The sequence below is a fragment of the Mesoplodon mirus genome (genome assembly GCF_964341445.2).
Source record: "Mesoplodon mirus genome assembly, chromosome: 17".
NCBI lineage: Eukaryota > Metazoa > Chordata > Mammalia > Artiodactyla > Ziphiidae > Mesoplodon > Mesoplodon mirus.
In genome coordinates, this window is record NC_138993.1 from 16,306,420 (window position 1) to 16,320,733 (window position 14,314).

The 14,314-nt window shown below is 36.4% G+C and overlaps 2 protein-coding genes across 2 annotated transcripts in view; one reads left to right on the forward strand and one right to left on the reverse strand.

The window, feature by feature from the left end:
- INTS6 (integrator complex subunit 6) overlaps positions 1–10,584 on the forward strand; it is a 93,710-nt gene extending 83,126 nt beyond the window's left edge. The window contains exons 13-18 of the mRNA XM_082602059.1: positions 732–858; positions 1,668–1,810; positions 2,031–2,262; positions 6,849–7,223; positions 8,668–8,761; positions 10,406–10,584. Of these exons, the coding sequence (XP_082458185.1) occupies positions 732–858; positions 1,668–1,810; positions 2,031–2,262; positions 6,849–7,223; positions 8,668–8,761; positions 10,406–10,499 (1,065 nt within the window). The 3' untranslated portion in view covers positions 10,500–10,584. The remainder of the gene's footprint in view (positions 1–731; positions 859–1,667; positions 1,811–2,030; positions 2,263–6,848; positions 7,224–8,667; positions 8,762–10,405) is intronic.
- Positions 10,585–10,731: 147 nt separating this feature from the next.
- Positions 10,732–14,314, reverse strand: part of SERPINE3 (serpin family E member 3) — a gene marked incomplete at its 5' end in the record, with an annotated part of 39,423 nt that continues 35,840 nt past the window's right edge. The window contains one exon of the mRNA XM_082602351.1: positions 10,732–12,057. Coding sequence (XP_082458477.1) covers positions 12,014–12,057 — 44 coding nt within the window. The 3' untranslated portion in view covers positions 10,732–12,013. The remainder of the gene's footprint in view (positions 12,058–14,314) is intronic.

The following is a 14,314-nucleotide window of genomic DNA, read 5'->3' on the forward strand; positions in this document are numbered from 1 at the left end:
TAAATGAAAATATGTGTATATAAAGGCTTTGTATGCAGATATTCATAGCAGCATTAGTAACAGCCCCAAACTGCAAATAGTCCAAGTGTTCATCAACTGGTGAATGGATAGAGATATGGTATATCCATGTAAAAAGGAAAAGACAGTAAAAAGGAATAGACACCAGTACACGAACAACATGGTTGAATCTCAAAAACATGCTCAGTGAAAGAAGCCAGATAGAAAAGATTGCATATTGCAAGATTCCGTTTGTAAAATGGAATGTAGAGAGAAGGAGAGTAGATTAGTGGTTGCTTGGGGATAGGAATAGAGATTGACTACAAATGGGCACAAGGAACTTTCTGGGATGATGGAGATGTTCTAAAACTGGATCGTAGTCATGGTTTCACAACTATACATTTATGAACACTCATCAAACTGTTTATGTAAAATGGGTAGTTTTATGGTATGTAAATTATACATCAAAGCTTTTATTTACTTCTCTTAGCCAGAATATGTAATAAAATCTTGGACAGATATGAGCTTGAGATTATTTGGTTGAGCCTCACTACCAAATTTTTATCTTTTGGTTATTAAAACAGTACAGTAAGATTGCATCATATCTCTTTATTTTTTTAAGCTAGTTAGTTAACTTGTGTATCTTATTTTCAAAGCTATGCTGCAGGCTAGAGATTTCAGTCTCTTAATTCTATGTTTGAAAATAAATCTTGTCTTTAAATCTTTTTTAACAGGATTTGAAGCCACAGACATTTAGAAATGCGTATGACATACCAAGACGGAATCTTTTGGATCACTTAACAAGAATGAGATCTAATCTTTTGAAGAGCACCCGCAGATTTCTTAAAGGACAGGATGAAGGTTAGATCATGGTTTTAATGTTGGTATTTCTTCAGCAAACTTATTTCTTTATATTGGAAATACATAGAGTGTTATTGTAACTTTTAAAGAATTATAACAGTAGTATTACATTCTCATTGAATGAAGTAAAAAGTGAGTCATCCCTGATTCTCTACACTTCTTCCTACCATCACTGTTGCCCCAAATTCTATTCCCCAGAGGTAATGACCTTTTTAGCTTTCTTCGTACATTCACATATACAGGTACATGCACAGACCATATCATTTTCTTGTGATCTACTAGTATCTGGTAGTTGAACTAGTGTAACTCTGGATGTGGCCAATACATGTCCTGTTCTGGTATTGTCTTCAACTGTACCCATGGCACCTACTACAAATCAAGTCAGATGAGAGCTTAACCCTTTGCCAACTCTCATGTAAGCATTTCAACGATAGTTTTATATAAACAGGGTCATCTATGTGATATCTCTTTTCTATAAATTCTGCTTATTTGGAATAGAGTAGAAGAGACATTTCCTTTTCATAGAAAGGTTACACATATGCTTATTCTATACACTGAAATTAACTGCAATATTTTTGCTTTGTTTAGAAGATAAAATCAAGTATTTAAAATTTTATTTTAAAAAAATCTCAAGATTTTATGTCACAATATTTATAATGGTCACAAAATAATTTAGAATATGTGGTAAGGAAAGATTGACTAGAATAAACCAGAGAGCATTCATACATAAGAAGACATTATTTGATAACTAGTTGGAAGGTAGTTTTAGTGAGGTTAACTTTTGTTTTTGCTCTATTCTGTTTGAAAAGATCAAGTGCACAGTGTTCCTATAGCACAAATGGGGAATTATCAGGAATACCTCAAGCAAGTACCTTCTCCACTAAGAGAACTTGATCCTGATCAGCCTCGAAGGCTGCATACATTTGGCAACCCCTTTAAGCTGGATAAAAAGGTAAATTTGAAATGTTCCATGATATAATTTATTTACACTAGGCACTGTGGAGAGGAGCAGTTCTTAATTTAACTAAAGAAAGCTGAAGCTATATTTTCTTGGTAGAATACCTAATAAATGTCAACAGTTAAAATACAGTTATTTTATTGGGAATTGGAATTAGTTGTGCAATTAAAAACTGTATGTAAAGCTAGGGAAATTATATTCTTTTTTGTTATAGGGTATGATGATAGATGAGGCAGATGAATTTGTGGCTGGACCTCAAAATAAACATAAACGACCTGGAGAACCAAATATGCAAGGTATCCCTAAAAGACGTCGCTGTATGTCTCCACTACTAAGAGGCAGACAACAGAATCCAGTTGTGAACAATCATATTGGAGGAAAAGGACCACCTGTAGCTATGACTCAAGCACAGCCAGATCTTCTTAAACCCCTTCCTCTTCATAAAAGTAAGGTTTTTCTTTAAATGTTATTTGCTGCTCTTTGGTTCTTCATGGGAAAGATTTTTGTAATATATTATAGAAACAATTGATAAGGTCCAAGAGTGTCTAGAGAAGATATTTGTTTACTCTAAATTAGCATGTAATCATTTTTGTCTTTTTAGTGAACATTTATTGAACATTTCATATATTCATTATGCTTAATAGCTATCATGATTTGAAATATCATTTGCAAATCTTAAGTATTTAAAAATAACAGTTTTTAAAGGGGCATTATCAACACCCACAGAAAGATGGTTTTCAACTTCAGTTTAATTCAACAACTAATTCTTAAATGATATGCTAATTTAGACATTGCTAGGCGTTGAGGTATAGCAGTGAACAAGACAATAGTGATCTCTGCCTTTATTTATAATGAGTGAGGAAAGAAAGTCATTGAACATTTCATTAGAAGTGTGATGAATGTTACAAAAGGGAAGTCAAGTGTGTTGTGGAAGTATTTGGCAAGAGGATTTAACTTAGTCCGTGGGGTCAAGGCACTTTACTGAGGAAGTTCTGTTTACGCCAGTACTTGAAGGATGAATGGGAATTAGTAAACTAAAGCTATGCATTTGCCTATGCCTCAGTAGTAGTCTAAGAAGAGTATGTGCAGATGCATACAGTAAAGAGCAGGGCATTAAGGGAACTGAAAGAATGCTGGTTATAGCAAGCGTTGTTGGGAATGAGGCAAAGTGAGAACTGAAAAATAAACATGCAGAGTCTAGATCATGGAGGGTCTTGGAAGCCATCATAAAGATTTTAGACTTTATTCGAAGGACAATGAGAATCCATTGAAAGGTTTTAAAGAGGTAGTGATCTGATCTGATTAGCATTTTATAAAGACCAGGCTGACTTTACTATGTGGAATATTATTAGGGGAGAATGAGAATTGATGTAGGGAACCCTTAATTAATGGATTCATTAATTATAGGTAGTGATCATTCATGGCTAATGACATCTTAACTGGAGAGAAACCAAGTATGATACCTCCTGATGGAATTACACAGTACTACTTTTGAGGTAGTCCTGCCCCCCCGCCCCCCCGCCAAAAAAACCCCTGAACATCAATCTGACCAAGCCTCTCTGTCTAACTACCAATTTTTAGGAAATATAAGGGACAGAGAAACATGTTAAATAACAAAACAGGGATAAAATTAGAAAAATCCAGATTGTGGGAAACTCTATAGGACAAAGAATCTGGTGTGTGTGTGTGTGTGTATTTTTTCAGAAAAAAAATGCATAGAAAAAAAGAGGTACAGAAGGATTTTTATAGATTAAAAGATAGTTAAGACATGTAAATCAATTGCAACGTCCAGGTCTGATTTGGACTCTGAATCAAAGAAAATCAAACTTTCCACAAGCAGAAACTATATAAGGTAATTGGAGATTGTGGACAGTGACTGGGTATTTGATGTTGTTAAATAATTGTTACGGTTGCACAGAAACCAGTTAGGCAACACAGAGAAGAGCTAATGGTTACCTGGGAGTGTGGTTGTGAGAAGAACCTGTATTGGAGAAATACTTGGATATATCAGCAAAGGACTTGGTGATGACTGGCTGGATGATGGAGACAGGGCAAGGGAGGAGTTGAGAGACCCTGGGTATTTCAGTGTGTCAGGGGTGGAGTGGAAGAAGAGAGGTTGAATTGAGTTTAGTTTAGAAGTGTCTGTTAGATAGCCAAGTGGATTTCCTAAGTTAGAAGATGGATCATTGAGTTTGGAACTTACGAGAAGAGGACTGGGCTAGAGAGATAGGTATGGGAGGCAGCCTTAAGCCCCATTGGAGTAACCAAGGGAAACGGAAGAAAAAGCCTAGAGCAGAACTTTGAAAGTACCAAAGTTAAGAGGAGAAATAAGGTTCAGAAAAGGAGATTGAGAAGAAAGGAAGAATCCAAGAAAGAGGAGAAAATAGGGAATAATTTAGTGTTATGGAAGTTAAATGGAAAGAGAATTGAGTGGTTGGTGGTCTCAGATACTTCTTAAACAAATCATTTGAGAGGATTGGAATAGTTCTGTAGGTCTTTAAGATGACAGAGTTGAATATATTTAAATGCTGGTGTGATGGAGCCAATAGAGAGGGAAAAGCTGAAAATGAAGATGAGAGAAAGTATAATCACAAAATCACTGAGAAGGCAAAAGGGAATGAATGGTCCAGAGCCCACATGAAGAATGCTTCTTCCATTAAAGCCGAATGGGTGTGGTGGGCACAAGTTTAACGGTGGGAAGTCGAGGAAGTTCACCTTCTTTCTGCTTTTGCTTTCCTCTGTGAAGTTGGAGGTGATGTGTACACTGAGAGGAAAGAGACATTGGGAAAGTCAGAGATGTTAAGACAGTGGAGAAGGTTTGAATGATTTTTTTTTGTGGTAGAGGGAGAAAAGGTTATAATAAGACTGCTAGGCAGTGCTAAGATCCAGGTACAGGTGGTGACTGTGACCACTCTGTAGAGCTGTGTCATGTTTCTCCAGTAGTGCCTGCTCATCATTCCACATGTGAGTCTGCAGCAAGAAGATAGATTGCATCATCAAATTTGGGATTTTTGCTTGGCAGGTATCATGGGAGGACAATAGAATGAGAGAATTTAGGACACTTAAAAAGTGATACATTTGGGGATATAAGTTAGATAAGAAAGTGGATATCTAGAAGGAATCTGATTAATATAAGGGAGAACGTAGAGGAATTGCTAGAGTGAAAGTCTGGCAGAGTTCAAGAGCAATAGTAGGAATACTGCAAAGATGAGGGTTATACATGCCTCCATCCCTGAATTTGTGTTTCACTTGAGAAGCAAATGGGTGGGTGGAAAAGTTCCTTGGAGATGAGAAATTGAGGAATTGGGAGGCCAGGTTCTTAGGAGGCGATGTCCTTAGACATGGATGTCACATACTACCGCGTTTCTCAAACCTTAATGTGTATGTGAAACCAGGCGGGGGTTGGGGGAGTGGTTAGCTAAACTACAGATTCTAATACATTGTTTGGGATCGGGCTCAAGATGGGCATTTCTGGCAAGCTCTCTGATGGTACTAATGCTGCTTGTCCACAAACCGCACTGTGAGTAGTAAGGACCTAGAATGATGTCCCAAGGGACATGGGGTGGAAGGAAGTCTGTGAACCGGGTGCCAGAGACATCTGCGACCACGGGTGTGCTCTGGAGGTCAGTAAAGATAGTGATGAGGAGAGAGAGGATGAGTTGAGTGGGATAATTAAATCTCAGAAGAGCAAGAATTTTTCGAGAGTGCATGGAGAAATGTTCTTGAAGTGGCATTGGAAGGTGAAGAGATTAGTGACTCCACATCCTTATTTATTTGTTTATTTTTATACATTTATTTATTTTATTTTATTTTATTTTTGGCTGCGTTGGGTCTCTGTTGCTGCACACAGGCTTTCTCTAGTTGCGGCGAGCGGGGGCTACTCTTCGTTGTGGTGCACGGGCTTCTCATTGCGGTGGCTTCTCTTTGTTTCAGAGCACGGGCTCTAGGCACGTGGGCTTCAGTAGTTGTGGCACATGGGCTCAGTAGTTGTGGCTCGCGGGCTCTAGAGCACAGGCTCAGTAGTTGTGGCGCACAGGCTTAGTTGCTGTGTGGCATGTGGGATCTTCCCGGACCAGGGCTCGAACCCGTGTCCCCTGCATTGGCAGGCGGATTCTTAACCACTGAGCCAGCAGGGAAGCCCCACATCCTTATTTTAAGTCCACAGAGAGCGTTTGAGAGACAGCAGTTTCTTTGCAGGAGAGTTGGGTTTCGATTAAAGCAGGAGTTACTCTAGAGAATATTCAGTAAAGTTTGCATATCATGGAATAGAATTTAGGAGGGAGGGAGTCAGAAGTTCAGGGAATTTTTGTGGGGATGAGTTTACATGTTCAACAGTAAAGAGATGAATTCAGCTGGCGTCCTGGTGGTTTGGTGAGCAATCAGAGAACTTAGAATTTAGCTGCTTTCTGTGAGGAGCAAGTACAATAATCTAATATTAAGTAGTAAGCTTGCAAGCTTTTAAGTCTAGTAGTCTAGTGAACTAAAGTGGGCACCAGCTATTCTTCACTGCTCGAGTAACGAAGACTATATGGATGGTTATAAGAAAAGGGGGCGCTGTGGAAGTTTGGTGGTATGTTGCTGCAGAATATTGATCAGCTTAAACTCCCTGTGTTCACTTTTGCCTCTAAACGGTAATAACTTACAAGGTAGAGGTAAGTTGGAGTGAACTAGTACTCTCTAATAAAAGGATAACCATGATAATCTTGATCACATATATTTCCCTAAAGCATTAAAAACCTACTTATTCAATAAAATTGCCATAGAATAAAGCAGAGAACTAAAAGTTGTTTGAAACTGGCTTTTATTATTTTTCCTAAGGGCAAAAATTATACATGTTTTTAAAATATTGTGAATGTTTCACATTGAAATATACCATATATTTGGCAAAGCTTAAAAACCATATCAAATTGTTAATTTGCATCAGTCAGGGAGATCAGTTGTGATTTGCTGTAATATTGTTTCTTTGAAGTTTTCTTTACTGTGTGCTTTGAAATTGGCTCTCATCATTTTTTTTTCTTATTTTTATTTTTAGTTTCAGAAGCCACTAATGATTCAACAATAGATGATGTGGTTGAAAATCACGTTGCAGACCAACTTTCATCAGATATTACACCAAATGCTATGGAAAGTGAATTTTCAGCATCTTCTTCTCCAGCCAATTTACTGGAACGACCAACCAATCATACAGAGGCTCTTGGCCATGACCACTTAGGAACTAATGACCTCACTGTTGGTGGATTTTTAGAAAATCACGAGGAGCCAAGAGATAAAGAACGATGTCCTGAAGAGAATCTACCAGCATCTTCACTCAACAAAGGGAAGAAATTGATGCATTGCAGAAGCCATGAAGAGGTCAACACTGAACTAAAAGCACAAATAATAAAAGAGATCCGAAAGCCAGGAAGAAGTACGTATAATTAGAGACAAACATCAGATTTGATTTCTGTTTGTGCTCAAAAAAACCCAAAAAAAGTCAAATAAACTAAGCATAGATCTGATTTTAGATCACTCTTAAACAACATATGAGCTATATAAGATTTGGTTCTTTATTCAGCCAACAAACACTTACTGAGTATCTGCTATATCCAAAGTACTGTGTTAGGTGTGGTAAGTAGGAGGGACTGAGAGCAGAGCAGGAACTCACAGATACGCATGGTTCCTACCATGACAGGAACCCATAGTTTTGAGCATTCCGTCAACCAGCAACTGGAATTTTAAGGTAACAGCAAACCCAGACAGATGTAGTGACTATTAAATGACTTCGTATCTGTAAAGTTCTAGGCATAGTACCTACCTACCATCTTAACTTTTAAGATTTAAACTATAATAGTGATCAGGGATGTGTTTAGGCCAAAAAACTAAAATTATGAAAGCTATCTATTATATGAGTACAGAAGAACTTTGTGTGATAAAGTTTCAATATTATTGACATTCATTCCAAAGATGTTGGCAGATTACCTGCTATGATGGTGCGGTGGCCCATGGGTGGTCCAGAAGTGGGTAAGACTCAGTACTGGCCATTTAGGAGCTTATAGTCCTTGGCAGAGTTTTATGTGAAAACTTGAAACTGAGGCAGCATTCTTTTTTTTTCCACCAATTACGACGTGTATATTCTTTTTTTTTTTTAAACATCTTTATTGGAGTATAATTGCTTTACAATGGTATGTTAGTTTCTGCTGTATAACAAAGTGAATCAGCTATACATATGCATACATCCCCATATCTCCTCCCTCTTGCTTCTCCCTCCCACCCTCCCTATCCCACCCCTCTAGGTGGTCACAAAGCACCGAGCTGATCTCCCTGTGCTATGCAGCTGCTTCCCACTAGCTATCTGTTTTACATTTGGTAGTGTATATATGTCCATGCTGCTCTCTCACTTCGTCCCAGCTTACCCTCCCCACTCCCAGTGTCCTCAAGTCCATTCTCTACATCTGCGTCTTTATTCCTGTGAGACAGCACTCTTAACTCCCCCCCCCTCTCTATTTTATCCACTCCCCGGGTTAGCTGTAATTTAGCATTTGTCATAAGGATGGATTTTTGTAAAGGCCACTTCTTATTTTTCTGTGGCACTACCAAAAAGCTGTTTACTCATCCTTCTAAGCTTTATATTTGATACCCTACTGAGAACTTTTACCCAAAAAAAAGCAGTGTTTGAAAAGCTATTTTATCTTTGTTGATGTATGATGAAATATGTGTATTATAAAATCTCTAATGAGCAGTGAAAATTTTATGTAGACTAGTTTTGGTTTTGTCTTAGTATATCTTGATGTAGTAAGCTGTAATAGAAAAATATTGAATAAGAGTGCAAATTAAAGCCATTTAATTTTTCTTTTTGCTTCTCTTGTTTTAAGAATATGAAAAGATCTTCACTTTACTGAAGCATGTGCAAGGCAGTTTACAAACAAGACTAATATTTTTACAAAATGTCATTAAAGAAGCATCAAGGTAAATAATCTGTTGTACATTATGATATGATGCAGTGAGTCCCCAGTTTTCTATAGTTGGTATTTTAACAGTATCTATTTTATACTTGTGTTGTTATGCATGTATATGACACACCCCTTTGTATATAAGTGCTTCTCTCTTTTTTTCAGTTTATTGAAAGAAGTTCACTTAAAAAATAGCTACACAGAAATTCTTCAGAAATCATGGACCCTTTCTCTCTTACAGATTCTTGCATAATTCTCATTTATCCTACTCTGTGGCTTTTTGGTGTCTTTATATGTTATAGTCTTTAATTTTTCTCCTTTGTATATTTGAACCACAGTTAATATTAGTGATAAAGGGCAATATTTGAATGCCCTTGAAAGGCAATATTTGAATGCAGTTCACTTGTATATGGGAAAACATGTAATTAAGGGGACCAGAGCTGGACAAATGGGCCTTATTCTGATTGCCTCAGTAGCCCAGGATTATGTACTTTAGTACAAGGAATGTGGATCAAGATTATAAATGGTAACTATGAAGTGCAATTAACTGGAAAGCATAGTTGTATGAGTTTAGTGAGTAAAAAAGCATTTTATTGTTTCTTCTTCAAGACTTCTAGAATTTGAGTAATGTAAGAAAACTTAGCGTTTGTCTCATCTGACCTTCCAAGATACCCACCCTTTAATTAGTCCCCCAGTTTCTTCCATCCTACATGTAAAGGTTTTTTTAGATAAAGCTGTTAATTCTTTTTTTTTTTTTCTATGAGTGGCTAGAGCATAGGTTACTTTGAAGTTTCAAGATAAGGCCATAACTTTTCATATTATTGATATGGAGTATTTAACCCATTCTGCTCTTTATGTAACATTCTGTCAACTCAGACTTCATCATCGATTTAGCTATATTCCGGGTGCCTGCATTCTACTTCTGCCACCTTTTAGAGAGTTGTGTAGTATTATGGTCGGTAGTCATATTAGTTTACAAGTAAAGAGGAAGTAGGTATAGATTGGGCAGTGTTTTGGGATATTCTGAAAAGCATCGGCAGTATTAACTTAGGCAGACAAAAGCAATTTTAGTCTACTATATTTATTACCGCAAAAATTTAAAAATTGCCACTTGAACTTTGTTTGCTATATCCTATACTACAGATGTCTAATTGTCCTTGATTTGCTAGTTTTCAAATTGTAATAGTAGAACACCACAGTTTAAATGCAATTGCCCAAATTTCATTTCTTCTTCCATTTTGTGGGGAATTATATTCATATTTTATTCATATTCCATTCAACATTCAATGTTCAAAGAGCATAAGAAGCTATTGGAGTCATTGCTTTGGGAGCCCATATTGCTGGAATATTTATAACCCTTGTATTTATTAGGGTTTTTCCCCTCCCCTTTTTCTTTTTGATTGTGGAAGAAACAACCTCTTTCCCATTGTACTTAGGCCTGGATTATTTGTTTTAGGAACAAACTATAATACTCTACTGATAAAATAATTTGCTAATCTTCCAAGAGATTTTATATATCATAAAGTTGTTGATTTTTCATTTTCATCTCACTTTGAAAAATCTTTCCAAGGCAGTTTCTCTCTTTTAAGAAAAATTATACTGATATATAACTATTTGTTAAAAAGAAATTGAGAGTGCTATTACTTATTTTTTTATACAGGTTTAAAAAAAGAATGCTAATAGAACAACTGGAGAACTTCTTGGATGAAATTCATCGAAGAGCCAATCAGATCAACCATATTAATAGCAATTAAAAGAAAACAGAATGTGGCCACTTATTTCACTACCTTCTCCAAATACAAAGTAAATACAAGACTGTTGTGATCTTGCATTCATTTTTTGACATGCATTGTTGGCTTTTTGAAATACTAAGAGCAAGTCTACAGATCCTTTTTCCATCATTTTACAGTGACCTTTTCTTCATTTTGGTTTATTTTTGTAATGTGAAAAGTATCACTCTAAAAAACATTTTTATTTAACAAACTAAAAATATTCCTCCAGATCTCTTGCTTGTCATTGACTCTTGCGTGTCAATTTCCCTCAGGTTCTATTTTCTTAAACCAACCTTTAAAATTGTCACCTCTGTTAAGGTTGAACTTTGCCAAAAAAATAAAAAAGAAGTTACTTTGTAATTTTTGGGGAAAAAAGCACATACATTAAAACTAGGCAATGTTTTGTATATACAGTTATTTTGGATATATTATTGTAAGTTGTACAAATGTATTTTGAAGAATATTTAAGAAAAGCACTTTTGTTATTCCATCAATAAATGCTCTATTTTACTCTTGTGTGGTTTAGGAAATAATCACATTTAAAGTAATCATTTAAAACCATCTTAAGATAATGGAATTTTAAAGGCCTTGCTTTTTAGCATTGGAAAAAATACACCACTTGAAGTTCACATTTGTTAAACCTAACTGTAATTACATGTTACATAATCTGCATTGTCTTTTTACTCTATGTTCTTAGATTTTGTTGGCCACTCCAACATGCTCCGTTTCTGCCTCGATAATGGAAATGATGGTATCTGTGGCGGATAGGCAGACTCTTTAAAGCTGTTTAAAAAGCAGACGCCTTTGGACTTTATTGGTTTCCTTACTTACTTTCCTTCAACCCCTTTTCCTTTCTCACTAGGATTGTGGATGGCACTAAGGTGAAGCCGTCAGTTAGGGAGTTGTAAGTTTGGGGTATACCACATACTCTGAAATGTCTAGCATTTAGCAGCTTGATGCCATACTTACAGAAGTCTCACAACAGACTGGGGTTTCAACAGGGATCTCTTTGTTCTGCTCTGCTATTACACTTCAACTCTCCATTTTATTTAGAAGCTAAATGGAAAGGAAACATGTTTAAAATGACTTTGCTCATTTTGCATTCTCCCTAAGTTATCCAGGATAAGGAAAACTGAACACTATTCACTGTCCACCCTCAGTCCAACATGGCCTCACGTGTCCTTACTGAGGACGTGACCCTGTGACCTGACTCACTTACCATTCATAGATCACTGCTGTGCCTTGTAGTGCTTTTGGGATAACCAGTAGAAAAGAACGCTAAAATACATTTAGATAAAGAGAGGGTGAAATAAATTTATAAAATTATGGTAAAATTGAAGTATTTTTAGGTTCATAATATTTGAAAATCACATACCCTTATCTTTTTATACTTTAGCAGAACATTTTTCAAATCAAGGGTATAGCAAAATTAAATTGTAACTTTTTATGAAGAAAAGCATAGATGAAAGTGGAGAACATGCTTGAGATCTGTTAATTCAGTTTAGGGGATTTGAAACTCTCCCAATACTGAAGACAAGTGCTGTCAAGAAAAAAAAGCATTTAATGTAGTGTTAAATAGTATTTTCATATGCAATTCTTTAAACATTTTTTCACCTCTACAAAATACCTTTAAGCAGGATATCATTTAGTAAATGGAATTGTTAAGGTAATTAGCTGCAGTCACATTGCTAAATTCAACAAGAGATACACAAAATCCAGAATATACTGTCTGGTTTTAAATTATATATGTTTAGATTCTGAGATTAACAGGAGGGGGACTACAAGTCATTCAGATAAAAGTTAATGCTTAACAAGAATATTTAGGAAAGGGACTCAATCTAGTCCAATATTTGGCCACTTTCCTTATCAGAAAGTTCTTATTTGCATTTCACAGGTTGCTCATGAGGTAATAATCCTTTAGACTCTTGCTTGACCTTTACTACATTTTGGGGTATGAACCCTAGAGGGAGTTGGAAGGAAGCAGTTTGTTCCGTCTCCTCTTTTTGTCCTTAATCTCTCTGCCTCCATACTCTACGCCCTCATCCCAAAACCTAGTCACAAGCTTTGAAACCCATCAAAATTCAAGCTTAATATCTCATCTCTTGTAGGTTTTTTTTACATTTTAAGAAACTGGGCATATTAGTTGAATTAGTGAAATACTGCAGAGTTTTTGTAAGCAAAGGGGAGGGGGAGTACATTTGAGGGGAATATCATGTCTTTTAGGCCCTTTAGATCAATGGATGGATGACTGTAGGCTGGACAAATGATGTTCTCCAACAGTTTAATTTTCAGGTTAAGATCATTTTTTGTAATGTTCTTGTATGTGTCCCATTTGTCAACTGATTGAGTCATTATTTACCCTTATCAGTAAGCTTTGTCAATTTGGTGTACTGAAGGCTGAGACTCATTTGTCCTTTCCATACCCCGTCACCAGAAGAATAGCCACTTTGCCTTGTGTGTTATGAGCAAGTACCTCCCAGAAAGAGAGGTAAATAAATTCACAAGGACTGTATTTAGACGTGCGGCGGATTATGGAACTGGTGTTGGATTGTATTTTCATTCTGTTTACTATGGCCTTCTGGAAACTCTTAGCACGGAAACAGTGGTGTGTCCTTTACTAGGTAGTTCAAAGATTTTACATCATTTTATGCAGTTGAATTCCAAAAGAGAAACTGTTCTCTCTTAACTGTCATCAACCTTTATTGGCTATGAGCTTTTGACAGTGACCTTTCTGTTCAAGTTTAGTCCTGTTTCTTTGTTTCTTGAGGGAGTAGAACCTGTCTTTTTTTTTTTTCATCTTTCATTTTTTGACCTGTATCCTTTCTAAGAGAGGGCTCTCTGTTGCCTGTTCTGAGTGATAAGTGACATTTTCATTTAATAAATATGGGGTTGGGATGATCATCATGAAATACTAAGAGGATATATTTTGTTGATGGACTCTTGCTCCCCAAATAATCCCCCAATAGATTATTTCCTAGTGAATGATTATCTTCATCCTTTTTGTCACACGTGTCTCTTTGATTTCTAGTTACAGCAGTATGCAAATGATTCTCAGATAAAATGATGTTGACAGTATTTCCTTAACAATTTGTGTAAAACCTATGCGTAATTTTCATTATTCTAACTTGACTTTTTTTCTCTCCATAAATAAAAATAATGCCTGATGTTTAGTTAAAGTAGATCCACTTTTGCTTGATTTTGTTAGTCTTGTTCCATCCTATTTCTTTTTAACACATTGTTTAGACTTGCCAACAACTCTTTACTGAGAATCTCTTTTTCCTTCCTAGCCTGATAAGTAATTGCCAGAGAGGGTGGGGTAACATTAAGAGGAATAATTTGAATACTTTGTTCACTGTTGTTGATGCTTAAAGGACTTCTGCTTGTCCTTCTGATGTGCTAAGGCTCTCTGCCTGTACCATCCCCTCTTTGGATTAAGATGAGGTTGTATGGTGAGACTTAACAAGTACTAGGGCAAACATTTGATTTTTGTGTAGCTTCAGCAAGCTTGAGAAAGATCAACAGGAAAACTATAGAAATGCAGGTGCGTTCCCTAGGATACTAGGGGTGCTGAGAGCCAGAGGACTGCTTGGACATTCTAGTGGCCTGAAGGAATTCTTTCATCCTACAAGGCCAAGAAAACTCGGCAACAATGGGGAAAAAAGATTTATCATTTATTTTACTTTCATGACTTTTTAAGTCTCCCCAGAAGTAGAAACCTGAATTTTTAAAGACCTACATCAACTATAAATGAGCTGAGAGAAACAGAAGGCAAAAAAGCCACAGAGGATATTAGTTTC